Source organism: Dermacentor silvarum, chromosome 7 (genome assembly GCF_013339745.2).
Source record: "Dermacentor silvarum isolate Dsil-2018 chromosome 7, BIME_Dsil_1.4, whole genome shotgun sequence".
NCBI lineage: Eukaryota > Metazoa > Arthropoda > Arachnida > Ixodida > Ixodidae > Dermacentor > Dermacentor silvarum.
This window is the reverse complement of record NC_051160.1, coordinates 137,650,341-137,674,495: the sequence shown is the minus strand read 5'-3', so window position 1 is coordinate 137,674,495 and position 24,155 is coordinate 137,650,341. Positions and strand designations below refer to the sequence as shown.

Here is a 24,155-nt window from a genome sequence, read left to right as displayed (position 1 = left end):
ATAAGAAAACAAAGTCAACAGCAGTTCATAAATGATGCTTCATAAATAAACCAAAGTCATAAAAGCACTGTACATGGTAAGTCATTGCAGTACTAGCTTACTGTGCTCTGTGGTTAAACTCCGAGTCACACGGTGTCGTTACCAGCATTGTTGCTGCCGTACATCTCTCCGGTAAACTGGTATTCCGCAAATGGTAATGCACTTACGGACAAGCTAAAACTCACTAAAAGAAAAAGAAGTGATCACAAACTTATGGTGGACGATTGCCCATGACAAGCGATAGCTTCCAAGTAGATTTACTTAGATGTGCTGTTGGATTCTTATTGGGCAGCTCTACTGATTAATGCTACAGGTTTGTGGTTGCTGCGACCTATGGACTTGTTGAAGTGCACTCGGCAGGCACTCTTCCATCTTCAGCCTGACCATGCGGCATGATGAGAAACAGTGACTCGTTCATTTTCCCTGCAACTACGTCTATACCACAATATATACTGTGGAAAGTGTCTCATGAAACATTGCGAGTTCTGCAAAGTGCTTTTTGTGAATCCTGCGTGCAAATGCCAGTGTTCCAGCATAGCACATTGTGTTCAGCAGAGGAGCGCTACATGTTCTTAGTTCTGTGCTCTCTCTCTCTCTCACTTCCCAAAGTGGGTGCGACAGGACGCTGATGCAGTGTATGTATAATTGATATCGAAATATAAGGATGAAAGGCTGTATGAATCCAAATTAATCCACGAACATCATGGCAAAACAGCGCAGACAATGGGACAAGTGAAACGGACAAGACAATGTTCTTGCCTGTTTCAACGGTAGTATTGTCTGTGCTGTTTCGCCATGAATGTAAACCTGCTAGTTGCCTAGAAACTGCAACTGGCTGAAAGCTAGATGCAACTTCACTACTGCTCAACTCCATTTTTCTGCTGAGCCCTCTACCCAAAGAGAATGCGCTGCTCGGGACCACTGAATAATGTTTGTTTTTCAGGTACACATTGCAACAGCAATCCCGTCGTAATTAGAATTGTGCAATTCTAATGAAGACTGAGTTGGTGGTGTTCACAGCACTACTGTGCCTCACGCAGTAGTGCCACTTTTTTAAAATCTTTTAACAAAAGAACACTTTAAGGATAAATTATAAAGGACTACCAAAGCAGAACTTCAGTGCCTTCATTAACAGCTCTAGCAGTACCTTTACAAAGTTTTTGGAAGTTGTTTTCACGGGTCACTGCTACGATCTGCACACTTCAATTACTTTGTTGCTATCAACGTGTCACGTGGCAAGAAGCCGAATGAAGAAATGGCTCCTTCTGTTAATGGTGGCATTGAAGTACTGCGTAAGTGGATCTTCATCATTAACTTTTTTTTAGATGGGCTTTGAACAATGTATGTGTGCAGTGTAGTTATTGTCATATAATCACACTGTTTACAAGGTGGCCACGTACACCTGCTTGCATCAATTAAAATAGCTTTTGGATCCCATTAGGTTGGCTACGTAATAGGCACAAAAATGACGACATGCATATAAACCGACACACACAAAGTGCCTTTGAGTGTGTCGGTCTATATGTGTGTCGTTTTCGCGCCTATTACACGGATTTGCAAAACCAACATGCCCAAATCCCCACCTTAACTATTAGCTTGGCGTTGGAAGGAACATTCAGAAATGGGAGATGCGATGGCAACTAACCTGCTGCTTGTTGCTGGGTGTGTATGGAAGCATGGTAGAAACATGGAACATAATCTCACAATCCTCATAGGTTGAGTACACCGAATAGAGGCCGGTGGTGTCCGCTGCAAAGAAACAAATAAACAACACAGCTTGTCAATCACTGCCACAATGAATGAAAAAAATATTATATAGAAAAAAAAAAATTCGGGCACCGCAGTATATTACACTCCGACCTCTCACCCAAGCCTGAAACCATTCATGCTGTTCTCTGGGACTTTGTTGTTCTAATTGAAGCATATGAGCTGCTAAAATAAAAATTTGGGCTAGAATTGTTCAACAGTCAACTTAGAGCTAAACTGATAAGAATAAAGAAATAACCCCACCTGGCACAGGCCTTGCTGATTTTTAAGGTGACAAAACATTCTTCTTAGTTGAGTCAAGCTGCTCAAAAGGCATGCGGAGTTCAGACAATGACATCCACAGTTTTTTCTGGCTCAAATTTAATGCACAGCTTGTACCTCGCTTTTGCTTTCGTCGCACTCAATTCATTGGCCCTTGATTTATATTCCTTCTGGAAACCACTGGCAATCTTTGAAATTGCCTATTATCATGTATTTCCCCAAATATCAGAAAGCGGTGTTGGTGTTGGAACTGGCGGGGTTCAACAGAATAGGATTCAAGCAATAACAACACAATCCCTGCATGCACACCAGTTTGAAGAATCTCGCATGCACTCACTCTTGTTGTCGAGGCCTGCCCGATAGTTCTGGAAGCCCTTAAGACGAACTTTGTGGCCGAGCATCTCGAGGAACTCCTCGAAAGCTGGACCTGCGGTTTCTGCAACCAACAAAAAGCGTACATCTTGTTCACCGATTCACTTTGATGTTGAACGCCTGAAATTACGGTTTAGCAGAGTGTTCTAGATCCCCAGCTGCCCTGCTCATCAGCGGTGCTGCCTTAACGACGAGTCATTTGTTCTAAAACTCGCAGGAAGAGTCTAAGGCCAGTGGCAATAGGAACAGACAAAGCGGCATTGTGTAGAGCAGAGAAGAGCTTTTGAAGAATGCCTCTGCCATGCTGTTGCGGAGACTTCCACACAAGCACTTGGCAGAGGTGAAAAGAAAAACAAAAAAAGAAAATTGTGGTTTTTATGCCCCACATGATACCTCCGATAGATCAGCAAAAATTCCTGGTTGCCGATGGCCTGTCGGCAGCTTATTGTGCTGATATTGTGCATGTGCAACTACGTTAAATTACAAAAATGCACTTTCCTGTCGTTAACGAGCAGCCACGCAATAGGGAGATCAGAGGGGCGCGCGACGTTGGTTGCCACCTGTGGTCCAACCAAGTCAAGCCACGGGCCAAAACGTGCATGCGCATCCTGCACTGACCTTTTCAAGCTGTTCTTGCTGAGCATATGGCATTATTGCTACCAGAACACAAATTGTTAGCTGCTGAGCAAACGAATATTTGCTTGACTGTGATGGATACTGTCTCGGATTTTCCATTTTTGGTTTCGTTGTAGCAGTAAAAAACCTCGGAATTATAAAGCAGGCCAAAAAAATCTTAAATTTACTTCAAGATATCCCTCAGTTTGCTATATCCATGTTTGTTACAGTATAGAGGTTCAATTGTATTTCATTAAAGTAAAAGCAAACAATGATTCAATTGAGAATGTTACATCAACTCTCCATAAACACAGCATCATTTGTTATACACGAGGCAATGTCTGGCTTGGCTGAAGAGAAAACTGCGACTAATGGCATAGCACAATTTTTTGACAATGCAAGTTCTTCTATGTAATGCGAGCACAGCCAAGTTTACGAAATTACTGCGAACACTAAACCACCAAAGTGCTAGGAATAATTTAATTGGCTGAACCTACTGTCCAGAGCTGTCATCACAGCATACACAAGGAGCGTGTGCAGTAAGAATCGTTGACTGCTGGGCCAGATGACGTGGAAGTGGGACAAAAAGTGTAGCGCTAATACCTTCAAACCTTGATATAACAAATATGAATACAGTAGATTTTCGATAATTTGTTTAGGAACTTTAATGTAATATCTATGTTAGCTTTCTACTTTGGATACATAGAAAGTGGGCACGGGGGTGCTAGGTTTGGGGGCTTGTTAGAATTGGGCAAATATTGCCAAGTGAAGCAGCAATGTTTTGGCGTTTTTCCTGCACCTTTTTAATTCAACCCGCCAGATAATTCGATCAATTTCTTCGGTCCCATCCAAGACAAATTAAGGGAAGTCGATTGTATATCAGCCGGGCGATCATTTGAATGAACAGTTGACAAGGGGCACAGAAATGAATGCATCGTACAGTTGAGTCCCGCTACAGTGAAATTCACGGGACACGCGAAAAATTTTGTTGTGGCGGAACTTCGTTGACGCGAAATTGGTATTGTACTGTGAAATAAGGAGCAGTGGGGATGTGGCTATGGGAGCGAGAACGACGACGAGAGATTAACCTTGTTTCGGTGCTCGATCGGCTGTGCTACCTCTCGCTGCTTTATCGTTCTAGTCGCGAACGCCGACTTCCCCAAGTGCTTCGTGACATTTGGTGGAGGTGCTGGGCCTTTTGCAAAAACTGGAACTCCGAAGCCGGACGATCCCTGCCACAGCTCCCATGCCTGAGGAGACTAGTCCTCCCAATCCACCCCAGGCACCACCTCCGGTCGTCTGTCCTGGCGTGCCACGCCAACGGGATCCTCCCATGTTCAATGGCACAGACGATCATGACATAGAGGACTGGCTGTCACTGTACAACCGAGTGAGTGCCCACAACAAATGGACTGAAGCTGACAAGCTTGGTTACGTACCATTCTACCTTTCCGGCATCGCCCATCTTTGGTTACGGAACCATGAGGCTGACTTTACCACCTGGACAGCTTTCCGAACGACACTTCAAGAGGTGTTCGGTCGCCCTGCTGTGCGCAAACTTCGAGCTGAACATCAGCTTTGCTGCCGTGCCCAACGAAAGGGCGAAACCTTTACCAGCTAGCCTTTACCACAAACAACGGCTTTCTACCTGCCGAGCTCTCGCTCCGGACGTCGTGCTTTCAGCTCCGAGTGACGGTGTCAGTGCTACTTGCAGTTCAGAGATCTTCGACCAAATCAAGCAATTTGTACGAGAAGAAGTGGCACGCCAACTGTCTCTTCTGCCAGCCAGTCAAGCGTCAGAGTCGCCCTTGTCTCCCGATCTCCGTCAGGTGATACAGGAAGGAACAAGTCGCTAACGCCGTCCCACTTGTTCATCAACCGCCTCCTACGCCTGTTCCGATAAAGCAGCGATAAAGCAGCGAGAGGTAGTGCAGCCGATCGAGCACCGAAACAAGGTTTATCTCTCGTCGTCGTTCTCGCTCTCATAGCCACATCCCCACTGCTCCTTATTTCACAGTACAGTATGTATATACGTACGCTAAACTGCAAAGCCGCGAACGAAACCGAAACCATCGTACGGGAAATCTTCGTGCCAAAGGCAGTCGATAAAGTGTCAACTTCACGAGAGAATGCATTTCGCGCCGCTGTTACAGCATTTTTCGTACATTGCAGCCGACGCCTAACCCAATGCCTGTGCCCGGCCGATCGCGAAACACTCATTTTGCGGCACATGCACCGTCGCAATGAAGCGGTTTGAATTATCGCAATTTCACTGCATATTTATGACAAAGTCAGCAGCTTGGCAAGCTTGCGCTTACTGGAAGTGTTATTTCCAGAAGTCGGTCAGCCTGGATTTCTTACACTTCACGGTAAGCAAAGGCGTTATGAGAGTCGCACAGTCCGTTAAAAGAGCCATCGCAATGTCATTGTCGTAGGTTCTGATAACTTTTCTGATGAGGTGAAAAGAATCCATTACTTTCAAAGCAGTCGCTGGAGTCTGTGTGTCCAGCGGATTGTCATTTTCCCCAGACGAGACGTTAGCATCTTGTTGACAACAGTGGCGGCGGCGCAGCCGCTTGGGCGCTATCTTGAAAGCAATCTGCGACGTGCACAAAGTGAGCGTTCAAGCGGCCTCATCCTCATCTTCAAAGCGATCTGGGATGTGGGCAAAGTGCAACTAGTGCCGGTAGAGTCGTGTGCGCTGTGCATTCGACGTTCAGTTCGCGGTGAAGCGAGAGACTGCACGGAGGTCAATTCGCTCGCTGCTATTGCCGCGCCTTCTCACTCCAGCGTGTTGACACCGAGTTTCCGCGGTCATTAAGCGAGATGTGTTCATGTTTACCTGTGCGCGCACGACACCGTGCTCGGTAATTTAGTTAGCAAATGTTTACAAGTTTATGCGGCCAATAAAACTACCATCCTTAGTTTATAGCTGTCTACTAATCTGCTATCTATCGCAATCGATGCTTCACCTTTCGGGCAAAACTGCGAGATTTTTACCTTCCGCTTTCTGCCTCGGCGATCATATGTGCCTTCTCCTCGAGAGAGAGGAATTTACGCTTCTTCGTTGGCGTAGCCATTCGACCGGACACAGACCACAGAAAATGGCAGCGATTGTGGTGATGCGCCTGTAGTATCGCGCAGGCGCGTGATGACCACGCGTGGCTATGGATTGCATAAATCGGTAATTTGAATTTGATTTCGTTCGCGAAAACCTCGTTCATGCGGACGTACGATCGTCGCAGCCTTGGAAAAGCCTTCTAATTTGACTACTCGGCAGTTCCAATTTCAATTCAGTCTCAGTTTCGTTCTCGAAAAGTTCGTTGAAGTGTAAATACTTCGTTATGGAGAGACTTTTTTTTATTACTTTCTATGGGCAGCTGACGGGGAATCGGAAAATCTTTGTTGTGGCGGATATTTCGTTGTAGGGGGATTCGACTGTACTTCAGCACACACGATCCCATGATAGCTGTCTTGGGCACAACAGATGAAGTGAACAATGATGTGATGGAGATTGAATAATGTGTCTGTGTGTCGTGTTAACGCTCTTGCATAACTTGACAATCATCGTAAATCGGTTCTGCGAGAATTATTTTATGTAACAGAAGAAATCCCAACTGTGGTAGCCACACCCGCTGTGCGATATGCGCAGCCCCGAATGCTTCTCTCCAATTAGTCACCACTTACCGTTGTTGTACATTTCTTCCTCGGTAGCCTGTCCTGCCCGGCAGTACATGACCCCAACCTTGTACGATTTCATCAGCTGCAATAAAAGAAGGGACAGGAAGCTTGCATCACTAAAGTAAGAGCAGCTGCACAGAATCAGTGTGAACCCATAAGGAAACTGTCTGAAGCAAACTGTCTGTCTGTCTGACAGTGCTGTCCGGCAAAAGCCTTCAATGACAGTAGAACATTCCCCTCTGAATGCTTAAAACTTGCCAACACTGACCTCCATCTAATACAGACATTACATTGCAAAACAGCAGTAATTGGTGGTGTTTGTGTCCCACAGCAACACCTGGAGCGGCTTGCATGACGCATCATCTTACTTGCAGGTAAACTACCCATCATCACTAAAGGAGAGAAAATACAACGGTAAGTGGCTGCACAGTACGGTAATGTTGGGCGAGTTGCTAGCATTCCATGATGGTAGGCTTTTGTGCACAAGCTAGAGGACTAAGAGAGGAGACTCGACTAACACAGCAAGCAAAAGTAAACAAGTAATGCTAAACACCAAGTTGCAGAGTGACAAAACATTTCACCTTTGTCACTTGTGGCAATTTCCTTCACAGCAGCCTAATGTCACTTCCACAAAGCTTTAGGCATGGGTACATTTAGCGACGGTTAAAATCAGTTGTGCAAGTTTTCCCAGATATGGCTATGGGATCTTCAATGCTTCGGATCATGTTCTTCAATGGTGCTAAACGTTCAAGCACAATAGAGGTCATAGACGGAACAAGTGGAGGATGCGCACAAGCACTTGTGTGTGTCCCCCCATAGGTCTGCATACTCACTCGTGACTGTCCTCACTTACTTCACAGTCGTGAGTGCCGAGCATATGTGAGTCATGAAGGGCGAGAGTGGACATGAGTAGTAGCTGGTACAGTAGAACACCGCTGATACATGTTTGACGGGACCATAAAAAAAAAAACGTAAGAGCCGAGACACGGAAAAAAAAAGAGAAATGAGAGTAGTGGTGAACTGCACACAATTTTATTTTAATTTTTACGTTTTAAAAAATGTCGCAGTTTCGCCCGAAAGCCAAAGCATTGATTGCGATACCAAATTAGTAGACAGCTATACAAAGTAAGGATAGTAGTTTTATTGTCCGTATAAACTTCTGAAAATTTGCTTACTAACATTAACTACAGTGGAACCTCATTGATACGATTCTGCGCGATACATTTTTCGGGATGATACATTTTTTTTTTTCGTTTCCCGGCCAAGCCCCATAGGAGCAATGTGTTTTCATGCGGTTGAAACTATAAGTTTTCACCTGAAATTGGATGATACGACTGCAAACTGGTATTTCTGAAACTCGTAGCTTTATATTCAAGTCTACTAGATAAAATTACGTTTCAACAACCTACCAATGTGTTAAGGGCCGGCGACACTAGCAGAAAAACGCACGCTGCGTGCCGGCGGTGGCAAAATGCGCGCCGCAAAAGCTACCGCGAAGCAGGTTTTTCGTGCCGTGGGAGGGATCGGTCCCGGGCCGATTTAAATTGCCGCGCACCCCGGCGGCAAACGAGCCGCGAGTGAAGCAGACCAATGAGAGCTGCCCCCTTCGCTGATCACGCACGGGCATGGCCAGTCTGGAGGTGCTCGCTCGCTCTTTAAACAAGGAAGGGAGCGTGCGAATGATTCCCTAGCGCCACGCCTCCAGACCAGCCGTGGCGCGGGTAACTAGTGTCATGCGGACCCACCCGACCACTATTTTCGCACTTGTATCGTCTGCTCGCGTCAGCTTTCACTCGCGCTTGTTTTGGTTGGCTTTTCAGGCGAGATCTTCATGCTGTCACATGGCTGAATGAAGCTCCTGCTCTTGTCAGCCAGTCGTATCGCTCGTTCTGTCACGGTCTCTACGGTGTTCCTTTGTTTCCGAATTCGTAGCCTCGTGGTGCCGTGACCTCCGTAGCTATGTCAAGAAACTTGTTATCTTTCAAAATATCTTGTTTACGGACTTTGAGAAAAAGAAAGTTCAGTGAAAACTGACACGCTGTTTTAAGGTTGCTCAGTAAAAGTGTGTTGGCTGCGGTTCGTGTGGTGTCATGATGCTGCTTCACATAACGCGTGTTATGCGGAGCAGTATTGATGCCACGGGAAGCTTTGCTAGCGAGTTTGTCACCAAGTAAGCCTGTTTTCTTACGTTTTGGGGCTTGCTTTGGATTATTGCTTTGTTTTATTTTCTGGTTCCCACGAAGATCGTATCAATGAGGTTTCACTGTCTATATTAGCAAGCACGGTGTCACCACGCACAGGCAAACAAGAACACATCACACTCGATAAGCATGGACACTCGCTGTCAAAACACTGGCATGAGGAAGTGCGGTAGCAGCAGCAAGCAATGTGACCTTCATGCTGTCGATTGCTTGAACGCAAACCGAGCGCCGAGAACACACAGCACGCACAAAGCTACGAGCCACTGACGCACTTACACTGTGTAGAGTCTGCCCCCAAAGCAGATCGCTTTCAAGATACGGCTCGCGCGACCACACTGTACGCAGTTGCAGGAACTTTGCCTCACACTAAAGGACAAACTGCAATTAAATTTTGGAGTGTGTAAAAAGCCTCAACTTCCGATAGTATAGATATGAACAGCCTCCATGCAAAACTTTACTTTTGAAATCACAGAGGATGCTTCAAAAAGGGCTAGCAGAAATACACGGTTTTAATAGCAAAACTAGCAAAGATATTCATTAATGCTCGCCGGAAATGACGAAAAACCCAGAATGTTAAGAACCAGCTACAGTGCCTCAGTGTGACCTCCGAGACTGGTGGGCAGTACCCAGGTGCACTGAAAATCGGGACGGCGATGTGCCTGGAATTTGTGCCACATCCCCTAACCATCAGGTGCACCTGTCATCTGCTTTGATGCAATGAAAGACTGTTAATTAGAAAATTACACCATTAGCGGCCCGGCAGCTTTGCCAAGATTGCTTCAATATAACCAATTTAGCCAAAGCGAAATTTCGTTTCAGCTGGCCCGTAAATGACGTTGTTACTGACCCCTTGCTCGTCGAGCTTGAGCAGTTGCTGCTCTGTCGCTGGTCCGGGCACGGCCAGCCGCAGGCAGGTCGTCTGCAGCTCGGGTGCGGCCAGCTCCAGCAACTCACGGACGGGCAGGGAGTTGGCCCCGCTGCTGCTGCTGCTCAGCCGACCGTTGCTCACCGAGCCGCCCAGGGACTCTTCGGCCAGGCTGCAACGCAGCACCGCCAGCTGCAAAAACAAAGGGAGCAGCAATGGTCAGTGCACTTTTTAAACCGGACACTACGGAGAAACACGGAATCAGTTTGTACCGATGAAGTATCCTATAAAAATTATATTTTCATTGATTGCACGGCAGTAAGTCAATTATTAGAAGAGAAAACGAAGGTCGAAGTAAATTTTTTTGAATTTCGCGCCAGAACCCCAGCACCAGCAAATCAGTACGATGTCACAAGTGTCAAAGTATGTCGCTTATTTGGTACATTGTGTCTGAGTAAAAGTTCTTGAAGCTTGCCAAGTTCAGTGTATGGCTCATTTAGAATATAATGTGGTCCATTTTTATCTATAAATGTTTAACTAGGGCCAAGCACGCACTGTCAAAATCTATGAATTCACAGCTACCTGGTTTAGGAATTCAAGGCAGTGTTGCTATTCGTAACACTGCTTAGAAGTTTTGCAATGCTTGTTCTGCCTTCATTTTTTATGTTTTTCTTGCCTTACTAAACTTTTTCTCAAAGTAGGAGTGGCTGTTTCAGTATTGGACAAGGGTATTTTCTAGTGTTGTGGAAAAATATGAATTTTAGAATAGTAGTTTCGAATATTGAGCTATTCGATATTCGCTTTGAGAGCAGTTGCAATATTCGGGCTTTTCGAAGTGTTGGCAAACGGTCACGAGTTTGTTTGCTGTCTAATAATCAGATCCGCTGGCAGCCGTAGCCACCAACGCGACAATGCTAGGCCTAGCTACTTCGACGTTCCGCTGGCAACCGCAGTTCCGCTACCAAGTTTCTTGCTGTTCGGTGCCATGTTTTTCATTAAAACAGTTCGCCGCTGTTGGCAAACTGAAACGGCACCGACTCCGCCTTTGTGATCCTCGACAATGGCTTCAAAGCTCAGAAAGCACGGCGCAATGCCAGTTCCCAAAAGTCAGCTTCGCCTCAATACAGTAGTGTTATGCGGTGAAGCATACTAAAAGTGGGAAGGGGCAATTGTCACGGGACACAGTATGTATTCCTTAATTATACACGCCTGCACCTGCCGTCTCCTATCTCAGTAAGAGCACCGATACGCCTAATAAGTGTACTGGCAGGGCTTTAGAGCTATTTCGGATTTGCCTAAATTTTGGTAAAAGGCATGCATTCATGTTTTCGGACTGCCAGATTTTTCGTACATTTTCGCGGCTCCTAGGGAGTCCAGAAAATACAACGTTGACTGTATATTGTAGTCATTTCATCAACTTTGTTTAACAGGCAAAGGAAACCGCGCAACAAGCTCCAGATACATCAGTATACGCCGGCGTCATTTTTGGCAGTCTTGGCACCCTGGTTGCCAGCCAGCACTCTTTTCTCCACACCGCCGCATTTAGACACTAAGTTAGAAAAACCAATTTCGGACCTTTAAAAATTTCTCATAACCTTTATAATTGCTCAAAAATGTTTATTTGCGAGAAAACTCATACACAGCATTGCAAAGCATTTAAACTATAATACAGTGGAATCTCGATGATACGATACGAATTTCCTGGCTAATACGAATTTCCGGATGTTACGAATTTTTCTGTGGTCCCGTCCGAGCCCTATTACTTTGCAACGTGCTAGAGAACGGTTGTTACGAATCCATTTTCGACCTGCATCGGTTAATACGAATAAACGCCGCCCCACCGACCGCCGCGAAAGAGAACAGTGCACAGTCAAGCGCTTTCTCCTTTTCTCTTTTGGTGCGGAGGCGCGGACGCGGCGCCGGACAGCGCGGAGGCCGCGACTGGGCGCGAAGAGTTTGACGCGGTGGCGCTTTTCTTGCTTTTGCGCTTTTCCCCACGCAGGCGTGGGGAAGTGCGGTCTATCGCTTCAACGGAAACTGAGCAGCGTAAGCACAGCGCATACAAACGTCAGAGCCGTGTGGAGATCGCTTTCAAGATATGGTGCGCGCGACAACCCCGACAGCCGGCACAGGCGCAAAGTACAAGAACGCATTTGTTGGCAGAGTAGGAGCCGCCCCCCCCCCCCCCCTCTCTCTCTCTCTCCTTCACTCCCTCATGCGCTGCCTTTGCTCCTTTCGCGTGGGAGATAGCGTCACCAGTTACCCTTGCGCCCGATTGCAAGATACGCATTCGGTGCCCCACAGCACAGCGTCCTCGTTGATCTCCTCTCCCGTCGGTGGGCGCACCTCGTTGAGAAGCGTGCTCGCTACCGCCCTTGTCTGCGAAATTTTCCAGCGGAAGCCGCATTATAGCCGGTATTTCGTCTCACGCGGCTGCACTGTAAGTGGTATGCGTATACATGGAGTTCTGTGGGAGGGTAAACGGGAGTCGGAAAAGGCCACGTTGTAGCCAGTTCTGCACTATAAACAGTTACGTTATAAGTAATCTATACTGTAAATGCTTTTTACGTGCGTGTACCTGAGTGAGTTCACCTCCGACTCTTTAATTTAGCTAGTTTTAATTGTGTTTTGATGATACGAATTTCGGCTAATACGAATATTTTTCGTGACCCGTGAGATACGTATCATCGAGATTCCACTGTACTCTGAAAGTAAGCGATAAGATGAATGAGTGACATCAACATAGTGAAATGTATTCCAATAAATAAGTCATACTTGAATTAATTGTGGTCTCATTCTCACAAATTAGTCCACTTAATCACTGCCCTTATCCAATAATTATCTTGCACGCCACTTTGCAGCCAAGATTTTTGAACAGCAATTATTCGATTCGAAAATATTCGGCCAAAATCCCTATTTGCTTCGAATTCGCTTCCAACTCCAAATCCACTATTTGCACAACCCTAGTAATTTACCAACAAAGCTGAAATTACTTTTCTCTTTAGTGTCCCTTTAAAAGAGTCACTGAACAACTACATCAGTTTAGAGTTGTAATGCGTTCCTTCAAAACAACCGTATGTATACTTGTGTAAGCCCCGCCATCATGGGATGCCCGTACCCCTATTTTCGAGCACGAAAAATGGGAAATAATGTTTCACTAAGCATATCCACATGCGGGGCCTCCAAGACAACATCGGCGTGCCATTGCAGCATGCTAGTTGGTTTCAGCAAACCTAGTAGATGGCACTAATTATTATCCTGCCTCCTAATGCCATCATCACAGTCCCTGCATCCAGCCAGATAGTGATCACGCATCACACGGCTGACATGGCATTTTGTAATGTAAACGTTAAAAAAAAAAATCGGGAGAATTGGCAGGTATGCACGACATAGGACCAGACAGGTGCCTATGCTCCTTCCACTTGCCTCGCTCGTTCGGACGATGATCCTGTACAGTGTCTGTGGTGCTCCACCAGGTGACGGTCTCGCGGAATTTGGCACGTCAAGACGGTCCTTGCGCAGACTAACTGCAACCGGTCCTAGCCGTTCGTCAATGCCAAACCAGTTTTGGTGACCTGTACGAAAATGGTCAGGAGGGTTTAGCCAAGATACGCGATTCCTTGGTATAAAACAAATGTTATTGGGAGGTTTCTAAAATGGCAATCTAGCAGTCTACATTGATTCAATGTTTGCCTTTAGTTACCCTTTAAAGTGACAGCTGCAGTCAATGACAGCCGATCGGAACTTGCACAGCAGTGCCAACTGACACTGACATCTCAACTGACAGTCAATCTTGAAGGAGGCTGGCTGTCCGAGCCAAATGTCAAGCTGGTGAAATGTCGGCTGCCCCGAATCAAGGACACCTTGGCGTCCAGAGTGGCAGATTTGGCAATGAGCTTTGTCAGGATAGTTTTGGGAAACACATAGAAATTAAATCCACAACGAAAAGCAAGAAAACTGATAATAGAATAACACAGTATTCAAACAACTTGTTAATGAAGTGCCTCGCTCAAAGTTCAACTTGATCTCTGCAGCCTCCTGTATAGCTGTAAATAATGGGAACTCACTACATTACAAGGTGAAATGAAGCAAAAAATATATATACATATCACTACAGAACGTATGTTGACGACCGTATTTACTCACATAACGAACCCACTTTGTTTCACGATAAATATGCGCAAAGCTGGGGGGTGCGTTCCTTATGCAGGGTAAAATTTTGAGCAACATTTTGAGCCATATTTTTTTGCGGCCACCTCTAAAAAGTCAGTTTCGATTGCGATGGCAAATGCGCAGTCAGCAACACGAAGTAAGGATAATAGCTTTATTGGCTATATGAACTTGCAAACATTCGCTAACTATGTCAATTAACAAGCATGGTGTCAGCACGCACAGGCAACATGAACACATCACACTTGATGACCGCTGACACTCGTTTTCAAAGCGTTGGTGTGAGGAAGCGCATCGGTATCAGCGAGCGAAGTGACCTTCGTGCTGTGTATCACTTCAACGCAAATTGAGCGGCGAGAACGGAGCACGCACAAAGGTATAAGGCGCCGTCGCATCTAGACTCTGCCCGCGAGGCAGATCGCTTTCAAGATAGGGGGCATGCATAGGCACAATGCACACTTGATGCGCTGCCCCCTTCCCTCCCCTCCCCCCGGTGCCATGCGCATGATGGAATACAGCGCGTTTCCTCCCTTGAACGTGGGAGATTGAGGCACGATCGTCGGCGCTGAAGGCGAAAATGCCCCTGGAGTGTCCATATAATTGCTATCGCAATAAAGTAGGAGACACATGGTATGATTCGGAGTCCGATATGGTTTGCATTCCGATACAATCGTACCCGCTGAACGCCACATCAGACGCTGACTTGTACCGTGCTCTCTACTTCAAGGCAGCAAGTCCAGGGTGCGTTCATTATGTGAGGAAAATAAAAAACACACTTTATGACTGGAAAAGTGGGGGATGCATTCATTATGCGAGTAAATACGGTACTACTATCTGTTCGTCTCGGTGAAGTGAATTTGAAGCTTAGTCTGAAAAGCCTTGCAAGCCTAGTAAATTGTTTTCTATGGTAATCAAGGGCGACTGCACAAAGAGAGTTTAACGACACACTTTAGAACGAAGCTACCAAAATTACGCTTATACCTTTGCCATGGAAGTGGGTCCTATAGTAGAGGGCGCCCCTGTCCACTCCGTCAAGCAGCGTGGCTGGCCGCTGGTAGGGACAGGCCCCGTCGTCCAGTCCAGGCCTCTCCAGGATGGCAAGTCCGCTCAGACACGTTGGCCGATGCCAGGGGCCGTTGTTGCCATTGTTGCGGGCAGACCCACCGCGACCCGATCGAAGAGCCCTGCATCACAGAAGTCGTTACATGAACAATATTAAAAGACTGAAAAGTTACGAGAGCTGAATTGCACTCCGAGCGACAGCAGGCTAAGATCACAAGAAAGCAAGAATGGACAGTTGGCTCGAAAAGTTGCTCCTTCGAAATTTACGATACGTTAACCCTTTGTTGCACGAAGAAATATTACACATGCCAACTGTGATTACCTTCAGTTGTCTATAAATGTGCGTCCAGAAAAAGCCAGGAAAATTTTTGTGTGTTCCTTCCTATATTTATTTCACAGGATACAGAATGTCCACTACAGTGGACAATATGCGAATCAATCAGCTCCAGTGAGTGTAGGTGCCGACAGTTTTCTTTTGTTCCAACAGGTGAAGTTTCTGCCACCACAATAAGAAACGCTAGCTTTAATACAAAAGTTTGAATGTGGCGAAAGTTACTCTGCATTACAGAATACGAAATAAAATAAACATTCACTTTTGCCAGTAATGCAGTATAGGAAGTATACCTTGCAGTGGCGTAGCCAGGAATTTATTTTTGGGGGAGAGAGGGCCATGCGTTTGACAAAAGAGGCGGTGGCTGGGCAGACGAGTGTTTTCACACTTTGCTTTATGCCACATATAAGCAGGAATTTATTTTTGGGGGAGAGAGGGCCATGCGCTTGACAAAAGAGGCAGTGGCTGGGCAGACGAGTGTTTTAACACTTTGCTTTATGCCACATATAAGCAGAAATTTGGGGGTGGGGAGGAGAGGGGGGCACGTGTCTGGTGTTACCCCCGGACCCTGGCTACACCCGATATTTTGCATTTCGCACTACATATGTCACTTTCCACCTGCCAACCGACATTTTAGATATTTGTGTGGTACATTATTTCTGATGGGGAAACATGATAGACGTGGCCGTAACGCATGTGGTGACAGTTAAACTTGCTTTGACAGGCGGCTTTCTTTTTGCTGTGGGAGGAGTTGCTGGTAGGACTTTGAATTGTTTGTTCCTACTAGCTCGCTTAGTAATATAATGAACAGTGTTACTACATGAAAATATGAGGCAAATATAAAAAACAATACAATTGAAAGTGAAAGGAGCTAGGACTGCACTGTGCAGAAAAAGCTCCCACGCATGTGTTGCCCCTGTCATGCATGGTGTCCACTACAGTGGACATTAAAAAAAAAAAATGTGTTTCACAGAAAGAACTGGGCTTCACTTGTGCCTCTGAGCTCGACTCTCCAACTGGGAATGGGGCTCCGTCGAGAAGAAGGACGCATAGCGTATGGTTTGAAATTTCGTCTGTTTTCGTGGCATGCAGCAGCAAAGTGCTTTGCAGACACAATCGTCAGCAGAATTGTTTACACTGCGCGTGTCCGTTTAAAATGGCCAAACCTGGTAAGGGGCCCTTTAACCCTTAGAGGGTCGAATTTTTTTGCCAAATGCGACCCCCCAGGGTCTATTTTTTTTTATAACTGATTTGAATTCTTTGAACGAACCTATTTCGAAAAAATATGGTCACAACTTTTTTAGAGTGACAGTAAAGTGAGGAAAAAATCGTTTGTGTTGTAAAATACACAATGTTTATTCATGAATAAGAAGATAAGTGCACTGGAAAATGGTTGTGTGCACGTCCGGAAACCGAAACAAGTGCGAAGCCTTCGTCTTATCGCCAACAGGGTGTGATAGAGCTTTCGTGGTCTTCAAAAAAGAAAACGCTTGCCTGGGAACAGGTGTAATCGCTCCGCGGTGGGCGATAAACGATAGAGTAACAAGCGGTCACCCTTTGAGAGATTTGAAACCAGATAGCCATCAGTTTAGCGCGTGCAACAAGCGGGATTCACAGCAGGAAAAAACCGTAACTTGCTGCCAGTGCTGCGCGGGCACGCCCGGATGCGCAAGCGATAGCTGACGCGCCGTTGCCATCAAAGAAAAAAGAAAAAAAAAAAAAACGGAGAGGCATTGGCAGAAGTAAACAATTTCACGTGTTCCCGTCGAGTGGCAGCACATGCCAAGCGAAGATAAAGAACATGTATAGTATACCTGATTAAATCAAGCAGGCTAGGTGACTATTTGTCGCCACCCCGTTTCAAAGGGGATGCCAATAAGTCATCATCATCATCAAGAAATGATCGAAAGAGGCGCGCACTTGCCGCTGCAGCGCACGCGTGTGCCGGATGCGCGAGCGATATTTGACGTGCCATTGCCATAAAAAAAAAAAAAAAAGAAGAGGCACTGGCGCAAGTAAAAAATTCCACTTGTTCCCGTCGAGTGGCAGCAGATACCAAGCGAAAGAAATAATCGAATGAATCGCGCACTTGTCGCCGCTGCGCGTGCGCGCCCCGTTGGGGGAGCGATAGCCGACGCGCCGTTGCCATAAAAAACAACAAGAAAAAAACAGAGAGACATTGGCGCAAGTAAAGAATTCCACGTGTTTCCGTCGAGTGGCAGCACGTGCCAAGCGAAAGAAATGATCGAAAGAGGCGCGCTTTTTAAATGTACAAGCGATACCGTACATGTACGTCATTGACCATTTTGAAGGTGTTTGCGGAGGACGTACATGTACGACATTGACCCTGAAAGGGTTAAAGCAGATAGAAAGTGGTGCAAACAGCTCTACAATTAGTTCTCTGATAAAACCAAAAAGTCTTAACATAAAAACGCCAGGAGACAACCATGTCATTGTGAAACTTTTCTCTTTATCATCAACAGTGGTTAAACAAGGGAAGCCACAGCCTGGAGTCAATGTTTGAACAAGGAGACTTGTCTTCGTCAGGGCAACAAGTGCTTTCCTAGACATCGCTTGAATAGCTCGCTCTCACCCACCCCCATTGGGGGAGGAGAATAAGCAGGTGCATAGAGAGCAGGGTGAGGGAAGTCAAAGTGTTAACAAAAAAATGTGTTTAGTAGGAATGGCAAGGGAATAGGGGGATGAGGGTTGTGCTGCCAGTTCCTCTAACAGGTAGGGGCTTTACCCCTATTCTTGTAAGAATTGGCAGGACAAACCCTTTTCTGGGAGCAACGGTACTGGTGCACCCTTTATTGTGAGGTTGCAATCATAACACCACTTGTCATAAGCCCATGGTGTAGTGTTACAGACAAGATGGTTGGTGCACACTAAGATAAAAACGAAGTGATCAAGGGATGTGCGAAGCTGGATCTCAACATCCTTACTGAACACCCCCATTCTTGAACATAAAAAAAACTGGTTTTTACATGCCAAAACCAGGCAGGGTGTAGTGGGAAACTCGGGATTAATCTTTACTACCTGTGGTTGTTTTATATACACCTAGATCTAAGGCACACGAGCGTTTTCTGCCTTTTTGCCAACTGCCTTTTTCCCCATTGGGGGTAGGGTAGAGGGAACTATACAAACCCTGCCAAGAAACGTAGTTGCTGCTCTGACAAAGACAACTGTTGGCATAATGTAAGGATCTCTTTCATGCGATACTATTCTTTCCTTATCTACCATTCACAGCTGGGCAATACCAGTGGTAACACAGGTGGAGCACAGCTCTGACCACCACTGAAAAGAGACAAAAAGGAAGAGCATCGGAATAGAATCATTACACTATACTGGCCAAGTCGCCTTGCTGAAGGGTTGGCTCCCAGCCTGAGGCATACACATCTCTCGTTCAACCAATGCTGATCACTTCCAAATCTCCATCTGCTTGCAAACAATCTTTTTTTTGTTTAGGTGACATCATAGGCATATGAAAGGCAGTGTCCTACTTGCACCCTCAAAGCAACGGCTCTACAAGCATGATGGAAGCCAATGGTATGTACCCATCTGAAGGAGTGGGAAATTAATGTAGGCATAGCTCTTGCTTACAACAAGGTACATTCACGGCGGTAAAACATATTAGGAAGTGACACGTAAGCATTCTGCATTTTATTGAGCTCTGCCCATCTTCACAACACTGCAACAATGCTCTGCATGACAGCAATGCTCTGGTGCCACAGCAGGGCGCATCACAATCTTGATAGTCATGCTTCTGGGTGATGGCAGCCATCACCACTTGTCTGAAGACGCATGGAATGCCTTGCGTACTACATGCCATGCATGGCAAAAGTAGAGTTCATTCTACTGCAGTGAAATCATAATGTACATACGGAACAGCTATAGCAGAGATAAGTTCAGTGAAAAAGATGAGTTAACATGCCAGGTCTGCCATGTCAGTTCTCCAGCTCTGCATGTCATGAGCATCAAGCAACGAGCTTATTAGCGAATGGAAGCTCATGGCCACTACAAACCCAACCACCTTAATAGAGTCATGATATGTCGGAACACGCATTTGAAACAACTCATGACAAAACGTCTAGAGTAGAATATCGATGATATGAATCTCTGGTGACTGCAAAAAAATGTCACATCACCTGAAATTTGTTTCAACCCTGACTGTAAAAGAATTGGTAAATTAAGGAGGACATGGCAATGAAATGATTGACTAGCTCAAAATTTCCCTTTCTTTTCCGCAATCCTAACCCTTCCTCTATATCATGGTGAAATATTTGGAAGCAATACGCAGTATAATTTGATAAAATTTCACTTTTTTAGTGCACTGTCTTCGAAATTGGGAGGAAAATCGGGCTTCGGAAGGTGCCATTGCCCTGCTGATTGCGCGAGTGGTGCTTTCTGTTGATGCCGTGCTGCCATATTGGTATCGCAATAAACAGGAGAGATTGGAGATTCAGACAGCCCCTGCGTAGTATTTCTTCATGCACAAATAAAACCAACAAAGGCGAGCGCAAAAAGGGAGAACTAGTGGCGGGATTCGTTACTACAGTCACGTGGTGCCGACTGAATCATTGGCGCACTTGTTTCATGCACATTTTGGCAGCAGGGAGTTGTGCACTTCGCCTGTTCCGAGACTCACATTTCAAAATCTGCCTGGTTATTTCGAGTTTCTTCCGATGCTGCGTCCTAGCTGCTGCTTGATGATAAGGACATGATTTGCACAAGATAAAGGAATGTTTACTTTTCTTTGTGGCGGCAAAGGTACTTCATGTTGCGTGACTTCAAGGGTGCAAATGTAGGTAACTTTCAAATTGTCAATTTCAAAGCGCACGACAGAAGGCATGGAAATAAGAGTACCCATGAAACCGAATGCTGCCGACCTTGCTGATGTAGCAAGGCTGGGTCGCCTGTTATTGGTGGCTACACATAAAGTTATAAGGTACTTCTAAATGGCCAACACGTTGCACAATACTGCATAAAGCAGAAGTTTTCTTTTTCTTAATCTTTTTCAATCTTTAGACCACTGTCTTTCACAATGTGCCTAACGACTTCTGAAAGTTTTCATACTTCCCTATGCAAGATACTATGCTCCACACTGCTGTTTCATTTACAGTGTGCCACAGTATGACACCAAAAGAAACGATACCTTACATTATCTTCACCTGCAGCTGATAACATGATATGTGCATATCTATTACAAAGAACTGTGCACACTGGAAGTTAGCCGACCCACCTGGACGTTGCCCTGGTGAGGCCCAGCTGCCTCTGTGGCTCTCCTCCAACCTCGTTCCGGAAGAATGGGCAGCTCAGAAGCAGCGCACTCTGTCGGCCGTCCCCAGCGTCCGGCACACCTTCCACTCCATCCTCGCTCACTCCGGCTCCAGCTCCCGCTCGCTGGAGCATGGATGCAGCAGACGCACCCGTCGTGGTATTCCTCCGCCTCCCAAGTATGGATGCCAGACGACCCGACGCACGACTCAGGTTGGCTCCGAGGCTCTGGCAGTCGAAGTGCGCCAGTGCTCGCCTCCGCAGCCGGTCCTCTGCCGGATCTGGTAGCGACGGCTCGAGGCTTCGAGCGTCTGCGGACTCGCTTCGGCCCCCTGGTTTCCACTTCCGAAACAGCGAGCTCTCCTGGTTTGCACCACCACTTGTGCTGCCAGCGGCAGCCGCACTTGCGCTGCCGCCTGTTGCTCCGCCGGCGCTGGGCAGTCGACTCCAGCCCTTGCCACGGTCCCTGAGCTCCAGAAGGCGCTGGAACTTTGTTTTGAGGCGTGGACTCGATCCTTCTTCGAGCGCTCCATGCGCCAGGGTGTTTGAGGCATTCTGGACTGCCGGGGCAGGATCGAGACGACCCCGCAGAAACTCCTGGATGTTGGCTGGACCAGGGCTGCACATACAGCATCAAAATGCCGTTTAACTGGCCTATTCTAGTTGAGACCGAGATAAAAAGTGGAGTCGGACAGATCATGTAACGTGCAGAACAGATAAACAAGTGGTCTACTGGATAGAATGGATGCTAACAAAAGAAAATTGTAGTTGAGGGTGGCACAGGGTTAATGAAATAATGAAATTGGGAACCTCGTTGGTGGTCAAGTGACACAGGCAGTAACTGCTGATTGCTGGGATAAGCCTTTGTTCTTCATCAGACTTAAAGGAAGTTTACGGTAATCATAATGGCGGTAAAGGTAAGCCAGCCAGTCCACAAACAACAAAAACAAAGAGCTCAAACTAAGGTCAAAGGATCTCCAAGGTTTGTAATATGTAACAATTTTTTTCATCCCATTCTACCCATTCTAAGAGTTCTGGCTAAAAAACGTGACTGGAAACCCTGTAATGGGTCTATGAGCTGTAGTGTAAACCCCATGCACAAAGAACAGATCTCAAGCGTTGACAAGCTGACAGCATCACGACAGCTGCAACTGATACTTAAGTTCCCAGAGCCATGAGTAAATGTAAAAGTGTGCGAGTGTGCTGCAGGAAATGTAGCAGATACACCACTTCAGCAGATCAGCATGAAATTCTCAGCAACACTGAAAAAATATCAAAGTGTGTGTGAAACTACTGTGGGACGTGCATGGTATCAGAGTGCAGTGCAATGTGTACGTCTCCGGGTGCATAAATTCTCTTTCTGGAGTTTTACGTGCCAAAACCAGTTTTGATTATGAGGCACGCTGTAGTGGAGGGCTCCGGATTAATTTTGACCACCTGGGGTTCTTTAACGTGCACTACAACGCAAGCACATGGGCGTTTTTGCATTTCGCCTCCATCAAAATGCGGCTGCCACGGCCAGGATTCGATCCTGCAATATCGGGCTCAGCAGCGCAGCCTTAGCTGACTGAGCTACCGCGGCAGGTCTGGTGCATAAATTCTACGGCATAGGACATGACCCTGAAGACAATAGAAGACCAGAAAGAATATACGAATAACAGATGAGATGAATCTTCAGAATTCAATGGTGCAAGCACAGAGAAAATACAGAGGAATGATGCACACATTGCCCACAGCATTTGACACACGCCATGTTCTGTTTCATGCTTAGCAGGCAACATTGCGTAAGCTACGCAAGTTTTGAGCTGCAGTTGCGTCTGGTGCGTGACAATTTCTATGAAACAACTACTGCATATATTACAACTGCAACTTGTGGGCATAAGATTATGTTAAGTCACCCGATTATTTGCACACCTTCATACATCCAGTGCATGACATAGTTAAACCTCGATATAACAAACTTCAATATAATGAAATTCTCGATATAACAAAGTATTTCGCTGTTTATAACTTCTTGTCTATAGAACACCATGCACTTAAACCTCATTATAACGAAGTGTGTTTATACACGATTTCAATAGAATGAAATTTCAATGCCACTGCGAAGGGATACCAAGACAAGAAATGGAAACTTCCGAGGATGCAGATGATTGATTGGTTGAATTACAAATGGCTTCTTGTGAACGCACCTCTCAAATCGGCCGTCAGAGCGAAGCCTGCTTCATGTTTAGTTTTAAGTACAAGTGTGATAAGACCCCATCACACACCACGCGCAAGCACTACATGCTTTTTCATTTCAGATTTCATTAATATTTGCACTAAGTGTGCAATGCCCATTCAGGCTCTAAGAGGCATTATTACTGTACAGCCATGTTATGCTAAATATTTGAACAATTTATGCATTTGCTGCACTTTTTGCGATGAACAGGACTTGTTTAATTTATTCCAGAAACACGTAAGGACCGAAACAGGTTGACTGCCGACATCGCATCCATGAATGATGAGTCATAGTAACTAGAGAGTACAGCTTGTCACAGTTTGTATTTCCTATTTCCTTTGCAGCTGCAAATTAGTTTTTCTTGTATTGCGGTGTCGTTGGCCAAAGCGGCATCTCCATACATTCTTACTACTACTACCTACTTATAATACCAGAAACAATACCAAAAACACACCTTCGCTGATCTTCTCTTCGTTGGCCTCCAGCTCGGTACTCCCGCAGCATGGCAAAGAAGCTGCTGTCCCCTCCGGACGAAGCAGCCAGCAGGTCCAACGACGATGCCGAGCCGTAGTCCCTCCGCGAGGGGCCTCCTCGGAGTGGCCCCGGCTCACCGGCTGCACCGCCATTGTTGTGGTCCAGGTCCAGGCTACTGTTGCTCCGGTACAGGCTCATTCGGGATGTGCGCTGGGAACGCTCACTGTGCGTCCGATGAGGTCGTGCGGGCCCCGCCGATGTTGTGCTGCTCATGCTGACCGCCGTCTGGTGATGGACCGGCGACGCGGCTGTCGCGTGCATCTGCTGTGAGGACGGCGACGACTGCGGCTGCGCATGATGGCCATTGAGCTGATTTGCGCTGCCGCTTCTGTGGAGGGCATCTCCGGGAGGCAGGCAGGCATTGTAATACTGGGCCGAGCAGGCCCGCAGGACGCTCGAGCTCATGGGTTCCTCCTGGTCATCGCGATTGCCGTTCGCTGCCCTGTTTGCACCTCTTCGGCTTCTCCTGTCGCCGGCATTCCTGGCGACCTGTGCCGCAGCTCGGCCTCGATGGCTTGGCCATGCCCAGGGGTCCACCTGCAGACGAGTGTGACACAATTGCTTAGAGAGAGGATTCAAGAAAACAACTGCAAACTAGAAGTCCAATTTAGAGGGGCCATAACACCAAATTTTCAAGCTTCAGTCATACATTGCGTGTTAAACCATACACATCCCATTGCCAAGTTGTCAAAATTTGAGCCCATTTAGTGCAGTCGAGAATTTGTAAAAATTGCTTTTTATTGCAGTTGAACTGTGCTGGTC

At 46.4% G+C, this 24,155-nt stretch overlaps 1 protein-coding gene across 1 annotated transcript in view; it reads right to left on the bottom strand.

Moving 5' to 3' along the window:
- Positions 1-24,155, bottom strand: part of LOC119458477 (signal-induced proliferation-associated 1-like protein 2) — a 131,601-nt gene that overhangs the window by 67,822 nt on the left and 39,624 nt on the right. Inside the window, 8 exon segments of the mRNA XM_037720319.2 lie at positions 1,685-1,788; positions 2,405-2,503; positions 6,742-6,817; positions 9,784-9,993; positions 13,228-13,376; positions 14,953-15,155; positions 20,607-21,260; positions 23,314-23,930. Of these exon segments, the coding sequence (XP_037576247.1) occupies positions 1,685-1,788; positions 2,405-2,503; positions 6,742-6,817; positions 9,784-9,993; positions 13,228-13,376; positions 14,953-15,155; positions 20,607-21,260; positions 23,314-23,798 (1,980 nt within the window). The 5' untranslated portion in view covers positions 23,799-23,930.